The sequence below is a fragment of the Mesocricetus auratus genome, unplaced genomic scaffold (assembly GCF_017639785.1).
Source record: "Mesocricetus auratus isolate SY011 unplaced genomic scaffold, BCM_Maur_2.0 Super-Scaffold_4256, whole genome shotgun sequence".
In the NCBI taxonomy this organism is placed as follows: Eukaryota; Metazoa; Chordata; class Mammalia; order Rodentia; family Cricetidae; genus Mesocricetus; species Mesocricetus auratus.
In genome coordinates this window covers 129,089,345-129,112,763 of record NW_024429182.1, presented here as the reverse complement: position 1 = coordinate 129,112,763, position 23,419 = coordinate 129,089,345, and the positions used below count along the sequence as shown (strand labels likewise).

The 23,419-nt window shown below is 43.7% G+C and overlaps 1 protein-coding gene across 7 annotated transcripts in view; it reads left to right on the top strand.

Annotated features, from left to right (window-relative positions):
* The window catches only part of Ttc23 (tetratricopeptide repeat domain 23), an 85,776-nt gene that overhangs the window by 17,879 nt on the left and 44,478 nt on the right, over positions 1–23,419 (top strand). For all 7 annotated transcript variants that reach the window (XM_040730450.1, XM_013123475.3, XM_040730464.1 and 4 more), the window contains 4 exons: positions 183–306; positions 3,147–3,297; positions 3,490–3,615; positions 15,694–15,871. In XM_040730450.1, coding sequence (XP_040586384.1) covers positions 183–306; positions 3,147–3,297; positions 3,490–3,615; positions 15,694–15,871 — 579 coding nt within the window. The remainder of the gene's footprint in view (positions 1–182; positions 307–3,146; positions 3,298–3,489; positions 3,616–15,693; positions 15,872–23,419) is intronic.

The following is a 23,419-nucleotide window of genomic DNA, read 5'->3' as shown; positions in this document are numbered from 1 at the left end:
CAAACGGATGAACCCTTCACGACCCCAAACAGATAACTTTGGATTCTCTGACACACCCCAAGTGCTTAGCACATAGAAAACGCTCAGTAAATATGTATCAGGTGGATATACTTACAAGTAGGCCGTGTGACTCTCGTGTTCTAAGCTGTCTGCCTGGTAAACTCATTTGCCTCTTCTGACAGTACAAACAGGCCATCCAGGAGCTTGTGCGCTGTGTGGCATTGACAAGAATTTGCTATGGTGACTCACACTGGAAACTGGCAGAGGCCTATGTTAATCTGGCTCAAGGCTACCTCCAGCTGAAAGGTGAGCTTCCCTCCAGCCAGCAGGGATGAGCTCATCAGCTGATGGGCTTCTGTTCTCCCTGCCCCCAAACTGATTCACACCAGAGGGATCGGGCTTTCATGGTCCTCCTTTCCAAGTCCTAGGAAGCCATTTCCTTTTAGGATGAACCGGCAAGGTGTATAGCATATAGGTAACAACAGGAAGAAAGGGAGAGTGTGATGTGGGTTTTGTTTGTTTGGTTCTTGTTTTGTTTGGTTTTCTTTTTTTTTGTCTTCTTAAAGTTAGAGTTCTTAGAAGATAACTTGTTGAATCTGATGATGGCAGGAAAGAAGTCAAGACATGAAATAGGGGGCTTTGAGTGGACCCAGTTATAGTTTTCTAGAGAGATGGGAGAGGCAGGGTGCTGAGACAGACAGAGAGAGAGAGAGAGAGAGAGAGAGAGAGAGAGAGAGAGAGAGAGAGAGACTGACTCTTGAGTATAAGTAGCCAAAAAATGAAAGACTAAGGCAAGCTGGCATTAGCTTGTACAGCTTAAAAAGCTAAGGTGAAACTTGCTTTAGACAGCCATAGCTGATGTTCCAAGCACATGGCCAGGATTCAACCCTCCCACCCCCGTTTTCACATCATTTGGCTCTGTCTGTCTTGGCATTAGCTCCATCGTAGCCATGCTTTGCCCGTATGATGCCAGCTACTTTAGATTTCCATGCTAAGCATGATCAAAAGAAAAGGAGACTTTCCCACCCACCAAAACATCCCAGGGTTTTGGAGATGCCCCGTTTAGACCACACTGGAGTATTACTGAAATGAAGGCATAGTCTGATAGGTCAGATGTGGTTTGGGGTTCTCCTAGTATGGGGAAAGAAGCTGGTTTTGGCCAGCTTAGGATGTGCAGGAGCCGAGCATCCTAAGAGGAAGACAGAAGGTGGGGATAGATTCAGGAAGGTAAAAAAGCTGACGCTCACCATGTTTTCTACTTGCTGCCTATGATGATTCACACAAGGTATACGGCAGCACCCCGCTGCCTCAGCTCATCCGCTGAAGAGCAGTGACAGGATGCTGGCGACACAGACTCCCCAGGTCCAGTGAGTGGCCCTACAACTGGAAAGTACCACAAGGTCAGACCACTCTCACCTGGTAGTCAAAGGCCATCAGAGCCAGAGGAGGCACTGGAGATCATCTCATTAACACCTCCTCAGGGTTGTCCAGAGTCAGAGAAAATCAATCTGAGTCGGAACAGCTTGCTGCAAAATCACATTGTTAATAAGCAGCTGATCTGAGACTCAGACCTGGGAATCACATGCCAGTACCAGTGTCCTGCCATCTGGGATTTCAAATCCTGCCTTCTTTCTGCAGCCCACTCCCTTCTGCATGGATCTTTCTCAATTTAAAGTCAAAACGGTATTCACTATTCTGCAAGGTCTCACTGAGGGCCAGCCATGCAAAACCTATTTGGACTTCACATCTGTGTGTGTGTGTGTGTGTGTGTGTGTGTGTGTGTGTGTGTGTGTGTGTGTGTGTGTTAGGATACTCTTGTTACCCCTCTTCACCATCAAGGTAACCGAGGCCAGTTTCTTAGTGAGTGATAGAGTAGAGGATTCATTCTGGGCCATCTCAAGAGCCCATACTCTTGAAAATGAACCTGTGCTGTCTCCAGTAGATCAAGTTCTTTTTTTTGTTTGTTTTTTGTTTTTTGAGACAGGGTTTCTCTGTGTAGCCCTGGCTGTCCTGGAACTCACTCTGTAGACCAGGCTGACCTCCAACTCACAGAGATCTGCCAGCCTCTGACTCCTGAGTGCTGGGATTAAAGGTATATGCCACCACCACCTAGTTAAATTCAAGTTCTAAGGGAAGGGGTTCTACCTGTAATCCTAGCCCATCACTATAGGTATGTCATGCAGACAAATAACAGTGATAAGTTCCTGACAGCCAAGTTAAAGCTATGCCTTTAAAATATGACACATAGATTTCTGCAAGAGTTCCCACACAAAGAACATAGGCTTGCTTCTCTCCATTAGAACGTATATTGTCTCTGTTTCATAGACACAGGAATGGAATCTACTTCATATTTTGACAGCTTTTGCAAAGAGCTGAGATACGATTAAGTGTAATTCAGAACATAGGATGGGCGGTGTATGAATATGAGTGGAAGGAGGTGTCGGTGAGGGTGGAAGGTGGGGGCGCGTGGGGAGGGTACAAAGCACAGACTCACCCCTCCCACAGGTTAATTAGCCCCTAGAAGAACTCTGGGACACAGGGAGAAACAGTGATAATATTTATTACTCTGTCTCATGTTCATCTGTGGCTGTAAAGGGACAAGTGATCACTGCACAGTAGTCCCTTACCTTCTTGGGGTTGCATTTGTAAGTAGTTATAGCCATATATTTGTGTCGTACTAAAAGGACTCTTTAATATTATGGCTACAAATGAGTGAGCAGAAGACTCAGAATTTTTAGTATTTCCTTTAGAGTGCTGTCACTCAGCCAGGATCACAATTCCTGAATAACTTGCTTCCTACCCAGAATACTGCAGTACTTGCATTCCATTTGTGTTTTGATAATTATTTATATTGTACATCTGATACTAGTGATGTTTTGAAGCTATTCAGTTCCAGCACGCTGTGCTTATTTTATTTCTAAAAAGGCCATTTTGGGAAATGTTTTTCATCTTGAATACTTGATATAAAAACAACTTTTTTTGGTCATTATAGTCAAAGGACTAGTTCCTGCCTCCCAGATTGATGTCTGTGTGCTACTGGACAGCATGTGATGGATGACCTTGCCAGGTTTCCTGGCTGTGGAGAATCATGATCGTGACCAGCTGAGATCAAAGAGAAACTAACACTTCTGCTTCTCTGTCCACAGGGCTGTCGCTACAAGCAAAGCAACATGCAGAAAAAGCGAAAGAAATCCTGGCTAACTCCATTGAGAGCCCCTATCATGACAATACAGATATCTTCAAGTGTTCCATAGAGCTCTTCCATACCATGGGGAGAGCCCTGCTGTCCCTTCAAAAGTATCCTTTTGCTTCTAATCTTCACAAACAGAAAACATTGTTGCTGTGATTCTTATAGTTAACTCTCAAAGCCAAACAAAAAGTTGCTAGGTGATTTAGGGATAATAGGAAGTATTATATGAGCAAAGAAAGTCCAGGATATGGCGTTCCAGAATCTAGGAACCAGTGAGACTTTTCCTGAACATATTTCAGATTTAAAGAAGCCTCAGAGAACTTGGTAAAAGCAGAAAGACTTTCCAAGGAGATGCTGCAATGTGGGAACATTATAAAGGAGGAGTGGGTAGAAATCCAAGCTCGGATCAAGCTGTCCTTCGCACAGTAAGTTTCCACTTTAGAACTTGTATGCATGATGACTGAAGGCTCTTAGGCTCTGGCCAGGACTTCTTCCAAGGTCCTTGTCCTGTGAAGAGCAACACTGTTATGTCAGAGCAGCAACACTTGTTACTTGATGGAGAATACACTCACACCACACACACCTCCCCAGTGCTCACAAAGATCCTCGCATCATGGCCCGAACTTACCTCATGCCTGCTCTGCCCGTCCCCGGTGCCCCTTCATCCCTCTCCTTTCCCTTTCTTTCCCTCCCACAGTGTTGTTATCGTTCACCCCAGGAAGCCTGGGATGGATCCCAGGTCACCCTGCAAGTTCACTAGGCACTGCCCCATTGCTGTGCCCAGCCACATGACCTCTTGCAGGACTGATGGGGTCCTGTCTTGCTACAGCCCCAACTATACTTAGCACTGTGACTCTTCCTAACTTGCTGTCCTGAAGTGCGGATCATGCTACCCAATTAATCTTACATCCTCTTTACTTTCCTTATTGAATCAAAAAGTCTGAATACCTCTCTATACCTGTGAGCCATTTGGATTCTCCTTCTGCAAATAGTCCAGTAAGGCCAATTTTATCTTTCTTTTGGAATTCTCTGTACTTTTCACACTAATAATCGAGATTTTTCTCATATTTTACCCATGTGAATTATGTTGAATATATTTTCTTATATCTATTGCCCTTTATTTTGTCTGTGGTGTTCTTCATAATATAGAAATCCTTCATTCTACCACAGTCATATTCATTCCTTTTTTCCCCCTTTTTAATTTATGCCTTTGGGTTTTGTTTAGAAAGGATTTCCCATCCAAATATCAAAGTCTCCATAATTTCCCTCTACTTCATATGTTTTTTAAATGTTCTTTATTTTTTAACATTCCAATCCCATGTCTCCCTCCCCTCCTCCCATCCCCTACCTTCCCCCCACATTATCCCTATCTGCTCCTCAGAGGGGGTAAGGCTGCCATGGGGAGTCAAGAAGTCTGCTTCATCACCATATTGAGGCAGGCCCAAGGCTCTCCCCCGTGTCTAGGCTGAGCAAGGTATCTCTTCACAGGAAAGGAACTTCAAAAAGCCAGTTCATGTATTAGGGATAGATCCTGGTCCCACTGCCAGTGTCCCCACAAACTGCCCAAGCCACACAACTGGCATCTGCATTCAGAGGGTCTAATTCAGTCCTATGTAGGTTCCCAGCTGTCAGTCCAGAATCAGTGGGCTCCTGATAGCTCAAGTCATCTGTTTCTGTGGGTTTCCCCATCATGGTCTTGACCCCTTTACTCATATTATCTCCCCTCCCTCTTTTCTACTTGACTCCAAGAGTTCGGCCCAGTGCTTAACTGTGGATCTCTGTATCTGCTTCCATCAGTTGCTTGATGAAGGTTCATAATTTTCTTTCTCGGTCTGGATTACCTCACTCAGGATGTTTTTTTCTAGTTCTGTCCATTTGTCTGTAAATTTCAAGATGTCATTGTTTTTGTTTTTTTACTACTGAGTAATCCTCCATTGTGTAAATTTACCACATTTTCTTTATCCATTCTTCAGTTGAGGGGCACCTAGGTTGTTTCCAGGTTCTGGCTATTACAAATAATGCTGCTATGAACATAGATGAGCATGTGTCTTTGCAGTATGATTGAGCATCCTTTGGGTATATGCCCAAGAATGGTATTGCTGGGTCTTTGAGGTAGATTGATTCCCAATTTTCTGAGAAACCACCATACTGATTTCCAAAGTGGCTGTACAAGTTTGCACTCCCACCAGCAGTGGAGGAATGTTGCCCTTACTATACATCCTCTCCAGCATAAGCTGTCATCAGTGTTTTTTATTTTAGCCATTCTGACAGGTATAAGATGGTATCTCAGAGTTGTTTTGATTTGCATTTCTCTGATGACTAAATATGTTGAGCAGTTCCTTAAGTGTCTTTCGGCCATTTGAGATTTCTCTGTTGAGAATTCTTTGTTTATATCTGTACCTCATTTTTAATTGGATTATTTGGTCTTTTGCAGCCTAATTTCTTGAGTTCTTTGTATATTTCAGAGATTAGCCCTCTGTCAGATGTGGGGTTGGCAAAGCTCTTTTCCCACTCTGTAGGCTGCCATTTTGTGTTGTGGATCATGTCCTTTGCCTTACAGAAGCTTCTCAGTTTCAGGAGGTCCCATTTATTAATTGTTGCCCTCAGTGTCTGTGCTACTGGTGTTGTAAGTAGATTGTGGTCTCCTGTGCCCATGCATTCAAGGCTGCTTCCCGTTTCTCTTCTATGAGGTTCAGTGTGGTTAGTTTTTTGTTGTTGTTTTTGATCCATTTGAATTTGAGTTTTGTACATCGCAGTCTATTTGCATTCTTCTACATGTCAACATCCAGTTATGCTAGTTGAAGATGCTTTCTTTTTTCCATTGTATAATTTTACCTTTGTCAAAAATCAGGCCTTCATAGGTGTGTGGGTTAGTATCAGGGTCTATGATTCGATTCCGTTGGTCCACCTGTCTGTTTTTGTGCCAATACCAAGATGTTTCCATTATTGTAGCTTTATAGTAGAGCTTGAAGTCAGGGATGGCGATGCCTCCCGAAGTTTCTTTATTGTACAGGATTGTTTTGGCTATCCTGGATTTTTGTTTTTCCATATTGTTTGTTTTTAGGGTTTTTGTTTGTTTGCTTGTTCTTTGTTTTTTCCGAGACAGGGTTTCTCTGTGAAACAGTCCTGGCTATCCTGGAATTCACAGAGATTCGCCTGCTCTGCCTCCCAAGTGCTGGGATTAAAGGCCTACACCACCATGGCCTGACTACCTCCTATGTTTTAAGATAATAAAAAATATGTATGTATATGTGTGGGTCTGTACATGAGTGCAGTGCCTGAGGTCAGAAGGGGGTGTCAGATCCCTGGCACTGGGGTAAGGTGATTGTGATCCACCTGATGTGGGTGCTGGGAACCAAACTGGGGTCCCCTGCAGGAGCTGTACCCTCTGCTAAGCTGCCTAGCAGCCTCAACCTCATGTTTTGCCAATGGTGTTATCTCTCATTACATTCTTAGAATTTCATCTCTCAGTTAGAAACTTCACTTTGGATAATCTGAGATGATCCCAATGAGGGGTTTAGTCTGCAGATATATGTGATTTCCCAAGCTGTCCCAGTGAGTGCACATTTCTAGCCGTGGCATCATGGGTGGCGTTATGTCTGCCCAGAAGCACCTCTGTAGACCAGGCTGGCCTTGAACTCAGAGATTCCCCCTGCCTCTGCCTTCCGACCGATGGGATTAAAGATGTGAGCCACCATGCTCAGCACATCTTAATTTTTTTTTCAAATTGGTATGTTACTGTTTAGATGGATGCATTTAAACCCGCAGGTGTAATCAGCTATCTGTCTACATCCTATAGCTGACCACTGTATAGATATTCTGAGGTGGTTTTGCTGAAGGGGAGGTGAGCCTGCCCACAGCAGCCTTTCTCTTTCTCATTTTCTGTTCTTTTGATCACGGAATGTGTCTTTTTCGTCTCTGTTCTAGTTTTGTTTGTGCTGCTGTGATGAAGTTCCCCTGACAGAAGGCAACAAGGAGTGGGGGCGGAGCTTATTTGGCTTCAAAATTCATTACAGGTCATACTTTGTTAGTGTGGAAGTTACAGCAAGAACCCAAAACATCACTCCCACCGTCAAGATCAGCGACACGGAGGTGTACCAGGCGTCAGAGCACACTGTTCAGTTATCGGTTATCAGGGAAGCAGGAGATAAAATAGTAAGATAATGCCACAGCCCCCCTAAAAGGCCCAGCCCTTTTAAAAAGATGGATAGTGCCAAGTGTTGGCAAGGGGGTGCTACCCAGAAGTGCCCTCTCCCTCACAGCTGCTTGCATGTATCAGATAGGACTCTTAGGAAACTGTCTGGCATTACCTCCTAAATCTGGACATCTTCACACTCTTTGATCCAACAGTATCACCCAAAATATATACTCACCAGAAATCTCTGCATGCTTGCTCACCAAAACACACCCAAGTATGTTCCCAGACTCGTTATTCAGTAGCCGAGAACTGGGAACAGCCCAAATGTCCTCAAATGGAAGCTAAAGACCTGTTCGTATAAAGGCAGTTGTCAAGCTGCTTGTTACATAATGTCATGAGTGACTCTCACAAACACAGTATTGAGTGAAAGAAGCCAGGCCCCCAATGTTCGAACTGGTTCCATTCATAGAACTGAAGGGGAAAGACCATGTTGGTGACCAGAGGGCTAACGCACACAGAGTCTCTTCCTTCTGGGAATGAGACGCTTTTTTTATCCCGTTGTGCAGGAAGCATCCAAGTGTGAAGCCCCAGATCTGATATGGGTTGCATCTGTTGAGACCTGACTAATGCGTCAGTTCTTGGTGTTGAGCACTGTTGCTACAAAACACTCAAGTATCCTCTGCCAGAATCTGGCGCCACCTAAAGAGTGCCTGCCAAGTTGCGATACTGAACACGGACAGCAGGTGGCGAGCTTTGTCCACATCTGTGTCGGATAGCCTTCAAGAATTTAAAGACCCAGTTAAACTCTTCGGAGATACCTTTGGTTATAACAGAGTTGCTTCCAATGTTGCCATGTCCTTCCTTTCTGAGTTTTCACTCTGACATTTTACATACAACCTGTGTGTTTATGTTTAAAATACGCAATTTTCATTTAATCTCCTTGCCTTGTGTTATCTGGAAATAGGAATCTTTTGTCTAAACCCACTTGCTTTGGAAAGAAACAAGGCTCTGGTTTTAGACGCGACTGTAGTTACACGTGAACTGTGTGGCATTTTCTCTCATGAGTCTTGGGAATGAAAGGCCAGGGGAAGGTCTCAGGCAGCCTTTGAACGTCTGCCCCTCTTAAAAGGACATCTTTTCCTGTGTCCTCTCCTTCTGATTCTCCTTTTATGGTGCCTGCCAGGCTGGCCTGACACAGATAAGTGACTCATGCATGCTCCGGCTTCTACCCCTGTGGGAAGCCTGGGCTTCGTCCTCATGGCCCCTCGCTCCTCTGCCAGAGCACCGCTGGATTCAGTAATGACTTACGAACTTGCAGAGTGTCAGCGTGTTCCTGAGTTGTTTCCATTAGCAAGTCACCAGCAGAAACAGGACAACTCCTGCCAGTGGTCCGTTCCGGGAACTCGCACTTAGATCCCAGAGACGGGTTGTCTTTGCACATACAGGTACATGAGCGAGAATGTTCTCAAATAACAAGGTGTCATTCCTGATGGTGGTATACTTATGCTCCATTGTCACTCCCAGCCCAGCTTTCTCTTTGACCACGTGACAGAGTCTTCCCTAGCCTGGCCATGAGCATCCCAGTGACTCTGCTGTGCTGAACTAGGCCAGGAGTGAGCAAACTCTTTTCCCTCCTGAAGCATCTAGGGCCACCTGCCAAGTGTTTCTAAGCAGAGTGACATGATGTGATTAACACTGGGCTGGGAGTCAGCACCCTGGGTTCAGGTCAGGGTTCATGCAGACCGCCCACTGGGAGGGTGTGGACAGGTCCGCTTCCTGTGTGCCTCACTCTCCTCCCTAGTCACTGCACAAAGGACGGGACCTCAGATGGTAGCTGTGAGGATTGAGTGGGCACCAGATTAAAAGATCTAAGCACATGGTAGTCCTCAGCAAAAGAGGGCAGGAAAGATGGGGAGGAGAGAGGAGGGGAAGGGAGACTAGAGGGGTGAGGAGGGGAGGGAGGGGAAACTAGGGGGTGAGGAGGGGAGGGGAGAGGAGACTAGAGGGGTGAGGAGGGGAGGGGAGGGGAGACTAGGGGGTGAGGAGGGGAGGGGAGGGGAGGCTAGGGGGTGAGGAGGGGAGGGGAGGGGAGGCTAGAAGGGTGAGGAGGGGAGGGGAGAGGAGACTAGAGGGGTGAGGAGGGGAGGGGAGGGGAGACTAAAAGGCATACTAGCTGCCCACCGGGCACTGATTCCCTTTGTGGCAGGCTGTCAAATCGGTTACCTACTGCACCCTCCGTCCTCACTGCAAGGTGCACACTCTCATTTTCCCATTTGCACAGGAGCTAAGGCTGAAAAACAGGGCATTTCCCAAGTCACACCATGGGGAAATAGCCTTTCCTTCCGTCTTTCCTTCTGTCTTCCTCCCTCCCTCCCTCCCTCCCTCCCTCCCTCCTTCCCCCCCTCTCTCTCTTCTTTTCTTTTCTTTTTCTTTTGTTTGATTGTGTTTTGAGACAAGGTCTCACAATGTAGACCAGGCTGGCCTGGAACTCACAGAGATCTGCCTGCCTCTTCTGCCTCCTGAGTGCTGGGATTAAAGGTGTTCGAACACCAGCCTAGGGCCTGCTCTTTCAAATCAGTGCCCAGGATATTATGCACACCACAGAGTAATTAATTCATTAATGCCAAATGGCATTCTGGCAAGGTGTTAAACAGCGAAGTTTCGCCACGTATGGAGAGGCACAGATACAAATCTTTTCAAATGTTGACTCTTGGGAGCCCCGCTTGTCCTCGTTGGAGACTGGGTTCTCACATTGTCATCCCCAGATGCTTCCTACACAGTCCTTCCCATTCACTAATGCACAGGGCTCTCACCAAGCCCCAGGACTTCTAAGAGGAGACTGTCGCTTTAGTAACACTAAAGGAGACTGCTTTGTTTAGTGCATGTAGAGCGAGTGTGCATCCCTATATTAGATGTCATGTGTTCTGTGGAATGACTGGATATATTTTCATTCAATAAAATATGCCATGGTGTAAGTTGTGAACCTGCCAAACATGCTGTCACATTCTGTTGTTCAGAGTTCTCTGTCTTTTCTTCTGTCTGGTGTTTCCACGAGCTACCAAGTACACCACAAGCACACTAGATGGTAAATCCCCAAGCATTCCCCACGACGGATAGAAAGGGATAGGAGAAAACATTGCTGCCCCACAGGTCACTCAGGAGGGCCCGGAGACAAGGGTACCCAACACTGACTGGTGCTTTTGTGAGTTGGAGCTGGAGGGAAGACTGTAATTTAGTTGGTCCTTGATATAATACTCATTCAGTTCCCTTTTTATGAACTATTCTGTGACTCTAGCGTGAGTGAGTTTTCCTTTGCCTTTGATTTTCAGAAGGCTCTGTGGACTGGATTGGCATGCAGCCCCATTTCTGCCTGTGTTTAGTGGGGAGACCCTGTAATAGCCAATGCCACCAACTTCACAGGGCCACAGAAAAGGCTTCTTTCTGTGACACACTGCCCACCAGGCTGTTGTTCATTTGCCTTTAGTAAAGTATTTGAAGCACATAGAACTGTAGGTAACGTTATCCGGAGTCTCCTGTGTATGTGACCAAGCTCACAAAATAGAAAACATCTTACAGATGGAAACCTGTCAGGTGCTCGCCACAATCCTTATAGGCTTTGACCATGTTAAGATGATCAGTTTTTTTTCTGATCATGATATGTATGTATGTATGTATGTATTATGTATGTATGTATGTACGTATGTTTGCTTTTCTATTTCAAACTTTGTGTGTAAGTTTCATTCTGTAGCTTGTTTTTTCTCCCCTGATAGCATTCCCCATACATTTTGAGGTATATCCCCATCGATTGTTCTAGTCTCTTCATTTTGAGTGATTTTTCTTTGAGTTTGGCATGATTTAGACCTACTATGAGCACCATGTATGTGATCGTTATTTCGTCTCTTTGAACACATACAAGATTATTTCTGAAGTGTCTGCCTGGGAGGACAGCTGCCTCTATGTCAAGTATCGCTGCCCTCAGTCTTTCCAGGCTTTCCAAACACTCTCCACCTGTTTATTTCCGTCCCCATCAGCAGAGAAGATGAATTCATGGTACTCATCTTTGCCGGAATTTAATGTTGTCTAGCTGAATATCCTTGCTGATCATATAAGTGCAAATGCTGTGATTACTTTCCCTGACATTGAGGTTGAACATCTCTTTATGTTTCCTGAACATTTGGAATTTCTGTCATATGAATTATCTATTTACCTTTTTTTTTTAATGCAGAGTCTTACTATGTTGTCTTGGCTGGCCTGAGGATTGCTATGTAGATCAGGCTAGCCTCCAACTCATATAGCTCTATCTGCCTCTGCCTCTGCCTCCCAAGTATTGGAATTAAAGGCATGTGTCATCACATCTGGCTTATTTACATCTTTCTATGTGGTTATTTGTATTAAAAATTCATTCCTTAGGCATTCTTCATACATCTGGCTCCGCTATTTGTTGGCTGCAGGTATTATGCTTACTCTGGAATACAGTTCATCCCTTCGACCTTCTTCATGCTGTCTCAGGGCCATGGAGTTGTTTTTGTTTTATTCTAATTTGTGTGAGTGACTGGGAATCAAACCCAGAGCCTTGTGGGTGCTGAACATGTGATACCACCAAGCTGTACCTCCAGCAATAGGAGTTTTAGGATTTCCTGTGACCAAATCGCCTGCCTTTTCTGTTCAGATGTGTGTCTCATAGAAGAGTCACTACCCTCTCTGACGGTGAGAGGTTACTGTTCCGTCTCTTTTCTCTAAAACATCTCAAAATTGTGCTCTAGAAACGTAGGCTTATAATTTATGCAGGGGCCTTTGTGTACGTGGCTTGATGGCTCTTGTTTCACATATTTTTAAATTACGCTCACCTATCTTTTCTTAGTTTTGATGATGAATATGTATTGTTCTCATGAGACCGTTTTTTGTTTTTTGTTTTTTGTTTTTTTTTTTTTTTTTTTTTTTAGTCCAGTTGCCTTTGTAAAATTTCCTGGCTCACTTACACACGGTTTTCCATCACTTTCTGATCTTTCTGACTTGCTGTCTCTCTGTTGTTTGCATCGCTGTTGAGCCCGTGTCTCCACAAGGGCAACCTGAGGCTGCTGCCTGTAGCTTAAGGGTTGTCAGGAGAGAGAGTGGGCACTGATGGTGTGTGGCAGGCCTCAGGGGAGTCCCCCATGCTCCCCACGACCTGACTGGACAGGCTCACATGAGGAAGCCACAGAAGTCTGTTCTTGCCCGCACTCTGTGCAAGCCTGTCTGCGGGCGGGCGGGTGCTCCAACTGACTGTGTTCTTTGTAGCTGATGCTCCGCCCTCAGCCCGCACTCTTTCCCATTACATTTTCTCTGAGAGGAGAGATTAGGACCATCTTCTGAACATGGGGTAGTGTGCTGTTGGTAGTGCACTGCAGGTTGCGTGTGGTCTGCATCGTGGCACACCTCCTTGGGGGAGAAATTGCTGTTAGCCACGTTAATACAGACATGGCGTCACCATCTCACTCACTTTCTCATTCATGAGCTTTGCTCTAGGCTTCCTTTACAGTGTTTGCTCAGGTGCACTCGTCTTGATGCCTGGGTTTCTCTGTTCTGTTCGTGTGACTTCGACAGCAGTGCTGGAGGCAGAGGACACTTGCATTCCCTCCTTGACAGACTCAGTTGTTTCTGATGACAAGGAAGGACGACCTTGCCTGAGTTCTTTGTGCAAACTGGAGAGAAAAGAACCTAAAGTCATTAACAAAGCATGTGATGCCTTTCTAGATTTTAAGTGAGAAATCAAACAAACTTAGCCTGTAAAGATAGAGCTATTTGGGATATAGGATCACTGTGACAGCTATTCAAGTTTACCATTGTCGGTCCGAAGCTGTCATGTGCAAACAAGCAACTTCTGTTTACAAGTGAGCAGACTTGATCCTTCTGCCAGAGTTTGCTGGTGCTCATTTGTTTTCAATCCAGGCTTGTCTACCGAGAAATCTAGTTATCTGACCAAGTGATTTCATAAAACTGTGTTTAGACCAAGGATTTCTATTACCAAGGACCTCTGTGGGCTTTCTCTGAAGAAGTAAGATAAAGTATGGAGGGCTGGAGAGATGGCTCAGAGGTTAAGAGCACTGACTACTCTCCCAGAGGTCCTGGCAACCACATGGTGGCTCACAACCATCCATAATGAGATCTGGTGCCCTCTTCTGACGTGCAGACATACAGGCAGGATGTTGTATTCATAACAAATAAATACATCTTTAAAAAAGATACAGTATGGAAAGAATAATTGCACACCCATTTCAAGTTCATCAAGAGTGCAAATGTCACGCTCAGTTGGGTTGCCTATTAAACTTTATTCCCGCAAATCAGTGTTGATCTAAGCTCTAACTTTGCTTGATCTAAGCAGTGTTGATCCCTGATCCCTTCCTGTGTTTCATCCTCTTTCTGATTATAGATGTCTTCTACATTCACAAGCCATTCAGTACACACACACATACACACAGACACACACACACACACACACACACACACACAGGTGTATGGCAGCAGAGGGTGTCAAATTCCCAGGAGCTGAACTGTGAACCACCCAGTGTGGGTGCTGGGAACTGAACTCTGGCCCTCTGAAAGAGCAGCAAGTGATCTTAACCACTGAGCCACCCCACCCCCTTTATCTTATCATGGTCCCTGAGACCCCAGATCTGAAAAGTGTCTTTCCTTACATCAGTTAATTCCTTTGTATGGTCAACAGAGAAGTGACTTAGTGAGCCTGAGGCCTGCTTTACTGTCTGTTTAGGGACATAAGTTATTGTCCTAAGAAACTAAAACTGTTTTGCCATTGTCATCTTTACTTCTAATGTTAAGATATATATATATATATATATACTGCATATGTGCATATATATGTATATAATACACACAGAAAAAGAACTAGCATACTTATATAGGAAAAGACTTCGGGAAATTTAAAAATCATAAACAAGGATAGTAAACCATTCACAATTCAGTTGCTCGGAGAGAATGATCGTTAACACGTTCATGACCATCTCTTGTGACATTTCTCTGTGCATTTGTACCCACTTAGATTAGCTGTAAAAATTTCACATGCAGGAGCTGATTGCAAAGTAGCTTTAAAAGCTATAGTTTTACTAAAGAACTCAAAATGGGTGTGGGGGGTGTAGAGGGGCCTAATACAGTTCGGCATTATCGTTAATGGCTCTTTGGCCTTCTACTCTTACCATGACCTGCGTGGACAGTCTCTGTGGTGAGCTTGAAGTACTTTGTACTTTTCTGTTCTTATCATAGCAAAACTAAGGTGAACATTCTTGTGTGTTTCTCCTGTCACGTGGACTATCTCTTCAAGATAAATCCCTGTGCTATCAGCAGGGTTAGAGTGTTTGTGTGTGTGTGTGTGTGTGTGTGTGTGTGTGTGTGTCCATTTTTGTGTTTAATCTTGGTACTGGGGAGATTTTATTCAATTATAACCGCCCCAAAGTTAGTATTTCATATCATCACCAATAGTAGGAAAAGTGTCTCCCTCCCTCCTTTCCTAGCTACCTCCACCCCCTCACTCCCCCACCCCCACTCTGTTACTCTCTGCATTGGTCCCTTGATACAGGATCAGCCATAGTCTTCTGTTTGTAGCTCAGAGCTCTGGGGTTAAGAGTGTGCACTGCTGTCTCTGGCTTTCTGCTTGGGTGCTGGGATGCAAACTCAAGCCCTCATGCTTGCATGAGTGTTCTTACCCACTGAGCCATCTCTCCACCCACAATGGACTTTTTTGTCCTGGGGTTTTGAGACAAGGTCTCCACAGAGCGCTCTGGCTGTACTGGAACTCACTATGTAGCCAAAGCTGGCCTTCAACTCACAGAGATCCTCCTGCCTCCGTCTCTGCCTCTCTAGTGCTGGGATTAAAGGAGAACACCACTGTGTCCAGCACCATCTTGGATGATTAATTCTAAACAGATCATTTATCAGGTTCTCAGCCCCCTTTATGGTCATCATCACGGAAATTACAGATTTCTTTAAACACCTGCATAGCTTTTACAATATGTATATATGTACGTGTGTCAAAAGACTCTACTAGCTATTTTCATGAAAATGAGACAATTTAGTATTCATGATGACCCAATGGAGCCGGTACTGTTGTTACTCTTCATTTATAGGTGAGGGAGCTGTGTACACGTGATTAGAAGTCACAAATCTGGTAAATGGAAAGCCAGTACTTAAACCTTCTGGTTATTCCAGAATCAGTCATCCAGACCATCATGCTTTGCTTCCTGTTAGAGGAAAAGCCTAGCTTGCAAGGAGACAAGTCTGGGAACCAGGGTCCGAGAAGCAAATCAGGTCAAGTAGAGGCAGAATGGCAGCTCACTTAAAAAGAATCCCTTTATTTTTGGTTTTGTTTTGTTAGGGTGTATCAAGGTCAGAAAAGATCAAAAGAAGCTCTGCCCTACTATCAAAAGGCTTTGGAGTACACGGAGATCACCAAAGACGAAAGGAGTCTCGAGTGTGTACCAGTACTAAGAGAGCTGGCTGGAGTGGAGCAAGCCCTGGGACTCCACGATGCCGCTGTCAATCATTTCTCACGGGTAAGGCGCAAGACACCGGCCACCAAAGCTGTGCTAGCCACAAGAGCCACAGGCAATGCCTGGCCCCGTCATCTGCTGACGATAATTAAAACACTTGGTCAGCATAGATGTTTGGCAAAGATTTTCTTATTAGAAAGCTGAGCAGGTGAGTGCCTGACACAGGTCCCTGCTGCTAACCACATGTTCCAGGGACAGCCTGAGGTTATTTCTCACGTCACATGTAGAACTCAAGCCCGCTTCCCAGGTGCAGGTTTTTTATCTTTATCGATTCATTTAGAGCTTATGCTACTAAACTGACTATTATTTTAATTATGTGTATGTGTGTCTCTGTGTGTGTGCACATGTGTGTGCCCTCGGAAGCCAGAGGCATCATGTCCCCTGGAGTTGTGAGACACCTGGCATGGGTGCTGGGAACCCAGCTCAGCTCCTCTGCAAGAGCAATGTACTCTCATAACTGCTAAGCCATCTCTCCAGCCCTGTGACCAGGCCCTTTATTTACACTATAAAACCTTTGCCTGAAGACATTGAATGGTGTACTGTTAGTCGTTATTCTACCTACTCATGGTGAGGTTCCTCAGCAAGTGTCTTTTGGGGTTCTCCAAAGAAATATAATATGTATAGCAAAGGAGGGATGAGGAGAGCAGGAGAGAATTTTTAAGGAGCTGGTTTACATAATTTAGGCACTAGCAAGCCAGATATCTCCAGGGCAGTACAGGAAGGCTGGAAATGGGAAACTACAGTGTATTTTCTCTTAAGGTCAACTGATTGGCTGAGGCTTATTCGTATGGTTGACAGTAATCTTCTTTCCTTAAAGCCGACAGTGTTAACTGTCTATAGAATACAGTCTTGAAACATCTGGACTGGTGTTTGACTAAACAAGTGGTCGCCAGAACTGCAGTGGTGACCCCTGGAACTAGCCAGCATGGGGAGTCAGATAGCTGTGTGTCATATCATCTGCTCAGAGCACCCTTTCCCGTTTTTCTAGAGCTTAAAATACGTACTAACCACTCCTGTTATTTCCATTGAGATAATAATGACACGGTACTAAGAATACATTATAACTATGTCTCTTAAATTTTGTCTGACAATTTACACTCCCACTCACAGCATGTTGGAGTGCCCCAACCGCTCACTTTATCTGGATCATCTCTTTTAATCATTAATACCACTGTGTAACGTATTATTTCCAGCTTATAGATAAGGAAGACAAGAATTAGAAAGATTGAGTGATGTGCCCAAAAATGCATACCCCCAAAAAGGCATCACTCAGATTCAACACAAGCATTAAAAAAAGCCAAGATTCTTCCACCTGATATGTAGAGGTAGACTAGGGAGGCTGTGCCAAGCATGGGAAGAAAGAACTCACTCACTGAGATAGCAAAAGCAGAACTTGAGGTGGTTTTGCAAAAGGATGAAGATACTGGGGACAGAGGGATGGAGATAGTTTGAGACAGGTTTAGAGGCATTGTAGATAGGACATAGAAATGAGGTGTGGTGGGGGCAGGAAGGAACCAAAGCAGACTCTCAGAATTCTGGGAGTACGGGCCACCAAGGGCGTGCTGATACTATTTGCAGGAGAGGTAGGATGAGCAGGTGACAGAGGGAGGTAGACTCCAAGTTGGAGGATGAATCCGTGATGCCCATGAGGCAGGCAGATGCGAATGACAGGGGTAGTTAGAGGGAACTGAAGCAAAGGGACACGCCCACCTGGACATGGTGGATGCCTCGGGAGAGGCTGGCTTACCTTAGTACCAGTTTCTAAACTACTGAAGGATGAGGCAGACTCTTCTGAAAAAGCCTTCATAAAAGTTGAGACAAAGATTGGCCACTCAAGTTAGAATCAACATCTTGACAGCATTGCACCCTGCTGTGTGAACACAAAATGTCTCTCTGTGTGTCTTTTAAAACTCCCTTTCCTCACAGTTGTAGTTTTGTGGTTTTGTCACATGGATATTCCACTTGTTTTGTTAGATTTCAGTTTGTAATAAAATTTAAATGAAGTTATAGTAAATATTTCAATTTGTACTGATGATAATGATAATGATTTTATGTTTTTAATTTTAAATTCCTCCTCGTCTGTTGGTGGATATATGGAAACAGTCAGTTTTTACCTTGCTATAAGTACTTCTTAGGTCCAGGATTTAAACAAAAAAAAATCCTTTCAGAATTTCAGTGTACCTCATCTGCAAGTAAAGACAGTTTATTTCTTCATTCCCAATCTGTATTCCTTTTATTTCATTTTCTTGTCCTATTGCACTGTTCAGAACTCAGTGATATGGGGCATCCTTGTCTTGTTTCTGACCTCAGAAGGAGAGCTGCAGGTGTTACAAAGTTACAAAGTTTCCTCCTTTCACAGCTTGCTGAGAGTTGAGTTTTCTTCTTCATCATGAATGGGTATTGGATTCTGTTGACTGCATTTTCACATGTACTGATATGATCCTGTGATTTTTTTCTTTAGTTGTATTCATGTTATAGAGTATATAAGTTACCTTTCAAATAATATTCCTTAAACTTGTTCATGACTATATCTACTTGGAAAACGTTGTTTTTGTTTACCAGTTTCTAAAACTCAATCTACCAAGTGAAACCATGTTCAGATTAATCCAGCAAGGGCCATAACTCATAGCAAAACCCACTGGCATGGAAGTGGCTTCTTCAAGACCCAGTATTGCCGGTGTGTGTGCAAAGGTTTGAGTTCAGTTTAAAGAAGCATCACCAAGCCCTGTTCCATAGTGTGCTAGTGCAGCCCGGAGTCCCTGGGCCTTCCTGGAGAAGCCATGTGTGCTTAAAAAACACACAGGCCAGTTAAAGCTGAGCATGGTTACAATGTTTCACAGTGTGGTAGCCATGCCAATGTGGATTTTTTACTTGAGAAGGCAACTTAATAGTCTGTGAGACACTAGAGCTAGGCAAGCCACAGTTTAGGAACCATTGGTTTACAGAAATGCACAAAGGGAATCACATATGAGTGTCATGGGCTTCACTCTCAGGAGACCTTGGCACTATGTGAATGGGAAATGAATTAGCTGGTGCCTCTGCTTGTGAGACCTGTATTCACCATTTATAGTACTTTTCTGTATTTTTCCTATCTATAATGATATATAAGCATACACACACACACACACACACACACACACACACAGAGTCAAAGGGATAACTGCCTACTTTGGAGGGGCAAGAATACAGCCCAGCAGGTAAAAATGTTTGCCACCATGCACAAAGACCCGAGTTCAATCCCTGGAACTCATATGGTGGAAGTAGGGAACCCACCTCCACAATTTGTCCCCTGACCTCCACATACAGGCCATGGCATGTGCCTGCCCATATACTTGCACATATGTGCATATAAGTTATGTCAAAGCATAACAAAATTTTAAAACAGTTTGAAAATATCATGGCCCTTATTCCTAGATATTTCGGTGTGTTTTCTGTAAGGACAAGGATAGCCATCGTACAGCTATGAAGCTTAGGAGGGTTAACATTGGCACAGGTCACACTCCACTTTGCTGGTTATCTCCATTCTGCCCCTCGTGATTTTTCATCCAGTACAGATCTAGTAAGGATAGCATGTTGCGTTAGGTATCATGATTCCAGTATTTAATCTGGAATAGTTTCTCACCAGACTCTGCCTTTTATGACATTGAAATTTTAATATATATCCATATGTACCAGCTTCTTGTAGACTGTTCTCAGTTTGGGTTTGTCTGATGTCTTCTCCTGACTCAATCTGAGTGATATGTCCCCAGACAGAACACTACAGGGGGATGTATATTGCATCCAGAGGCACAGTGCCCATCATACTGATGACATTCATCACCCTGTCATGATGACACATCGTTTCTCTACTGCATAGTGACTATTTCCTCTCTTTTATCTAATTAGCATTCTGTATTCTGCTCTGTCAAACAGTTCTCTCTAGGTTTAGCATCTATTGATAACTCTTTCCTAGCACATTCTTAACAGCGATAGTTTTCTGTTCTATCATTTCTACTGCATCTATCAGTTGACATTCTGCTGTTAGGAATAGCCCTCACTTCCTCTCCACCAAGTAAGTTACATGCATACATACATACATACAGCAGTGTGGCAGATAGAACTAACTGGATATGGCATTGACTTTTGAAGCCTCAAAGTCCACTCCCAGTGACACACCTCCTCCAACAAGGTCACACCTCCTAATCCTTCCCAAACAGTTCCACCAACCAGGGTCTTAGCGTCAAATATATGGGCCTATGGGAGCCATTCTCATTCACACCATCGCAGAGTGAGGCTCCCAGGTCAAGTGCAGTATGCTTTGCAGTTTTATAGTATTGCAAAATTAATGGCCATTTTTCTCTCATTTTTAGCTGTGCTGTTCTTCTGAGTTACCTCTCAGGGGCACGTGCCATTTGTATTTCTACCCCTGTGTATAGGAACACCAATTTCCCCACAGCCTGTTTCAACCAAGTGTATTGTCAAGCCTTCAAGTTAGTTCTAATCTGATGGATGAGAAATGACATTTCAATATAGCTTAAATTTGCATTTCTATTTTTAAAACTGGAGTTGAATATCTTTTCATATGTTAAAGGCATCCTGGTTCTTTCTGTGAATTGTCATTTTTTGTGACTTATTCATATCATTTGCCAATTTATAAATAGAATTTTTTGATCTAGCTTTTCATATCTGTTAAAGGTTCTTTATATATTACAATATTGATTCCAGTATCCATGATAAATGTAAATATTTTCATCCAGATTGACATTTGTTTTGAAATTTTGATCATGATTTTATTGAGATTATTTATTTAAACAGTAAAACTACTCTCTTAAAGCATGCAATTTAGTGGTGTTTATATTTACAGACTTTTGCAACCACTGTCTAGTTCCATAGATTTTTTTGAGAAACTCTGCAGACATTAGCAGTAATTTTCCATTCCCTCCCCCCTTAGCAAATGTCAATTTACTCTCTGTGTGTTTTTGCCTGTTCTGGACATTTATTATAAACAGTCTGACTTAACATATTCATGGTTTACTCATGTTTTAGCATCTGTACTTCCGTTCCTTTCATGTATTTCACTGCATAGACATGCTACATTTTTGTCAACATACCATTTGATAGACATATAGGTTATTTGCTTTGGGGCTATTGTAATTAGTGCTGTGTAAGCATTTACTTTGAAGTTTTATGTGGACATACATTTTCATTTCTCTTGGGTGTAAAGCCGGGAGTAACCGCTGGGTCACATGGTAACTGTCTAAGTTTTGAGGAGCCACTAGGCTGTTTTCCAAAGTGACCTCAGTGATATTCGTGCCAAGAGGGTCCAGTATGAGGGCTGCCACTCCTCAATGTCTTCACATCTTATTATCTGCATTTTTTAACTGTAGCTGTGCTATTGAGGAAAGTGATATTTGAATGTATTTTAAGTTTTAATTTATTTCATTACTACTTGTTTATTTTTTATGGTCCTCGGCTATTTGTGTGCCTTGACAGGGCAAATGTTGAGTCAAATCATGTGCCCATTTTAAACAGTTCTTTGTTTTTCTATTGTTCTGTAGCCTAGATGCCTGTTAGATACACAAAGTGTTTTCCTCCAAGTGCAATTTAATTTTGATTAAGTGTAATTTGTCTATTTTTTCTTTTGCTTTTAGCTTCACATCTAAGAAACCATAGTATTTTTTGCTTGTTTTTTGTTTGTTTGTTGTTTGTTTGTTTGTTTGTTTGAGACAGGGTTTCTCTATGTAGTCCTGGTTGTGTTGGAACTCACTCTGTAGTCCCAGTCTGACCTTGAACCCAAAGTTCAGAGGCAGAACTCAGCCGCCTGAGTTCTGGGATTAAAGGCATGAGCCAGCACCACCACCAGGCTGGGAAACCATTGGGTAATCTAAACACATGAAGACGTGTATCCTGTTTCCTTAAAGCAGGTGGCAGATGCTACTTCTGACACATACGGTCTTTGAGTCTTGTGTGTGGTTTGACGTAAGGCTCAGTCTCACTCTTTGCACTTGGCTGTCTGTCATCTCAGCCCACCATTCATTGAGAGGCTTAGCATAAATTCACCGTGGAACGACCTCAGCATGCTTGTGAAAATGGAATGACCAGAACTAACAAGGTTTATTTCTAGACTATCAACTCTACTTTATTGACCTACGCTTTGAAATCATAACTGTAATCCTCTTACTGTGTTATTCCTTTTCAAGAATGGTTTGACTGTTATAGTCCCCTTGGGTTCTCATATGAGTTTTAGGGTTACCTTGTCAATTCTGCACCTCTCCCCCACAAAAAAATTCTGTTGGAATTTCGAAAGACATTACATTAAATCTGCATCTAAGTTGTAAAGTGTTGCCATCCTAGCAATATTAGCTTTTTCGATCCATAAACATAGATATCTCTTCACTACTTAGGTTTTTTCTCATTTATTTCAATAGGTTTTATAACTTTAAAAGTGTAAAAATTTTTTGGTTGTTGTTTTGGGGTATGTGTGTGTGTGTTTATGTATGTGTTGTGTGTGATATGTGTGTGTGTGCATGTGAGTGAGTCTTCTTCTTTGGCTCTCTGCCTAATGTTTTATTTTATTTTTTTAATTTAGGTTAGAAACAATCTTGTTTCACATGTCAATCCCAGCTCCCTCTCCCTCCCCTCCTCCCCTGCCCTCCCCACCAGTTCCCCAGTCCCCCACCCAATCTCCACTCCTATCCCCAGGGAGGGTGAGGCCCTTCGTGGTGGATCTCCAGTAACTGTCATTTCATCTAGGGCAGGGCCTAGGCCCTCCCTCAAGAGTCCCGACTGAGAGAGCCTCCCATATTGTGGCATGGGCACTCAAAGTCTATTTGTATGCCAGGGATAAATACTACCCAAGGCCCCATAAATTACCTAGGCCTCCTCACTGACACCCACATTTATGGGGTCTGGGTCAGTCCCATGCTGTCTACACAGCCATCAATCTAGGGTCCAAGAGCTCCCCCTGTTCAGGTCAACTGTTTCTGTGGGTTAAACCAGCCCACTCTTAACTCCTTTGCTCATCAGTTCTCTTTCTGACACTGGATTCCAGGAGTTCAGTTCAGTGTTTATCTGTGGGTATCTGCCTCTGCTTTCATCAGTTGCTGGATGAAGGTTCTGTTTCCCACACTCTATGGCCGTGGAATTGTATGCTGGCATTCCCCTGATTCATATCTAAAATCTATATATGAGTGAGTACATAACATGTTTCCCTTTTTGTGACTGGGTTACCTCACTCAGGATGGTTTCTTCTAGTGCCATCCATTTGCCTGCAAATTTCAAGATTCCATTGTTTTTTTCCACTGAGTAGTACTCCATTGTGTAAATGTACTAGATTTTCTCTATCCACTCTTCAGTTGAGGGGCATCTAGGTTGCTTCCAGGTTCTGGCTATTACAAATAATGCTGCTATGAACATAGTGGAACAGACATCCTTGGTGTATGAATGTGCATCTTTTGGGTATATGCCTAAGAGTTCTGCCTCATGTTCTTGAGACAGTGCCTCTTACTAGTACCCAGGCCTGATTTCTTACATGGATGCTAGGGGGTCTCAGGTCCTCATCCCTCTACAAGT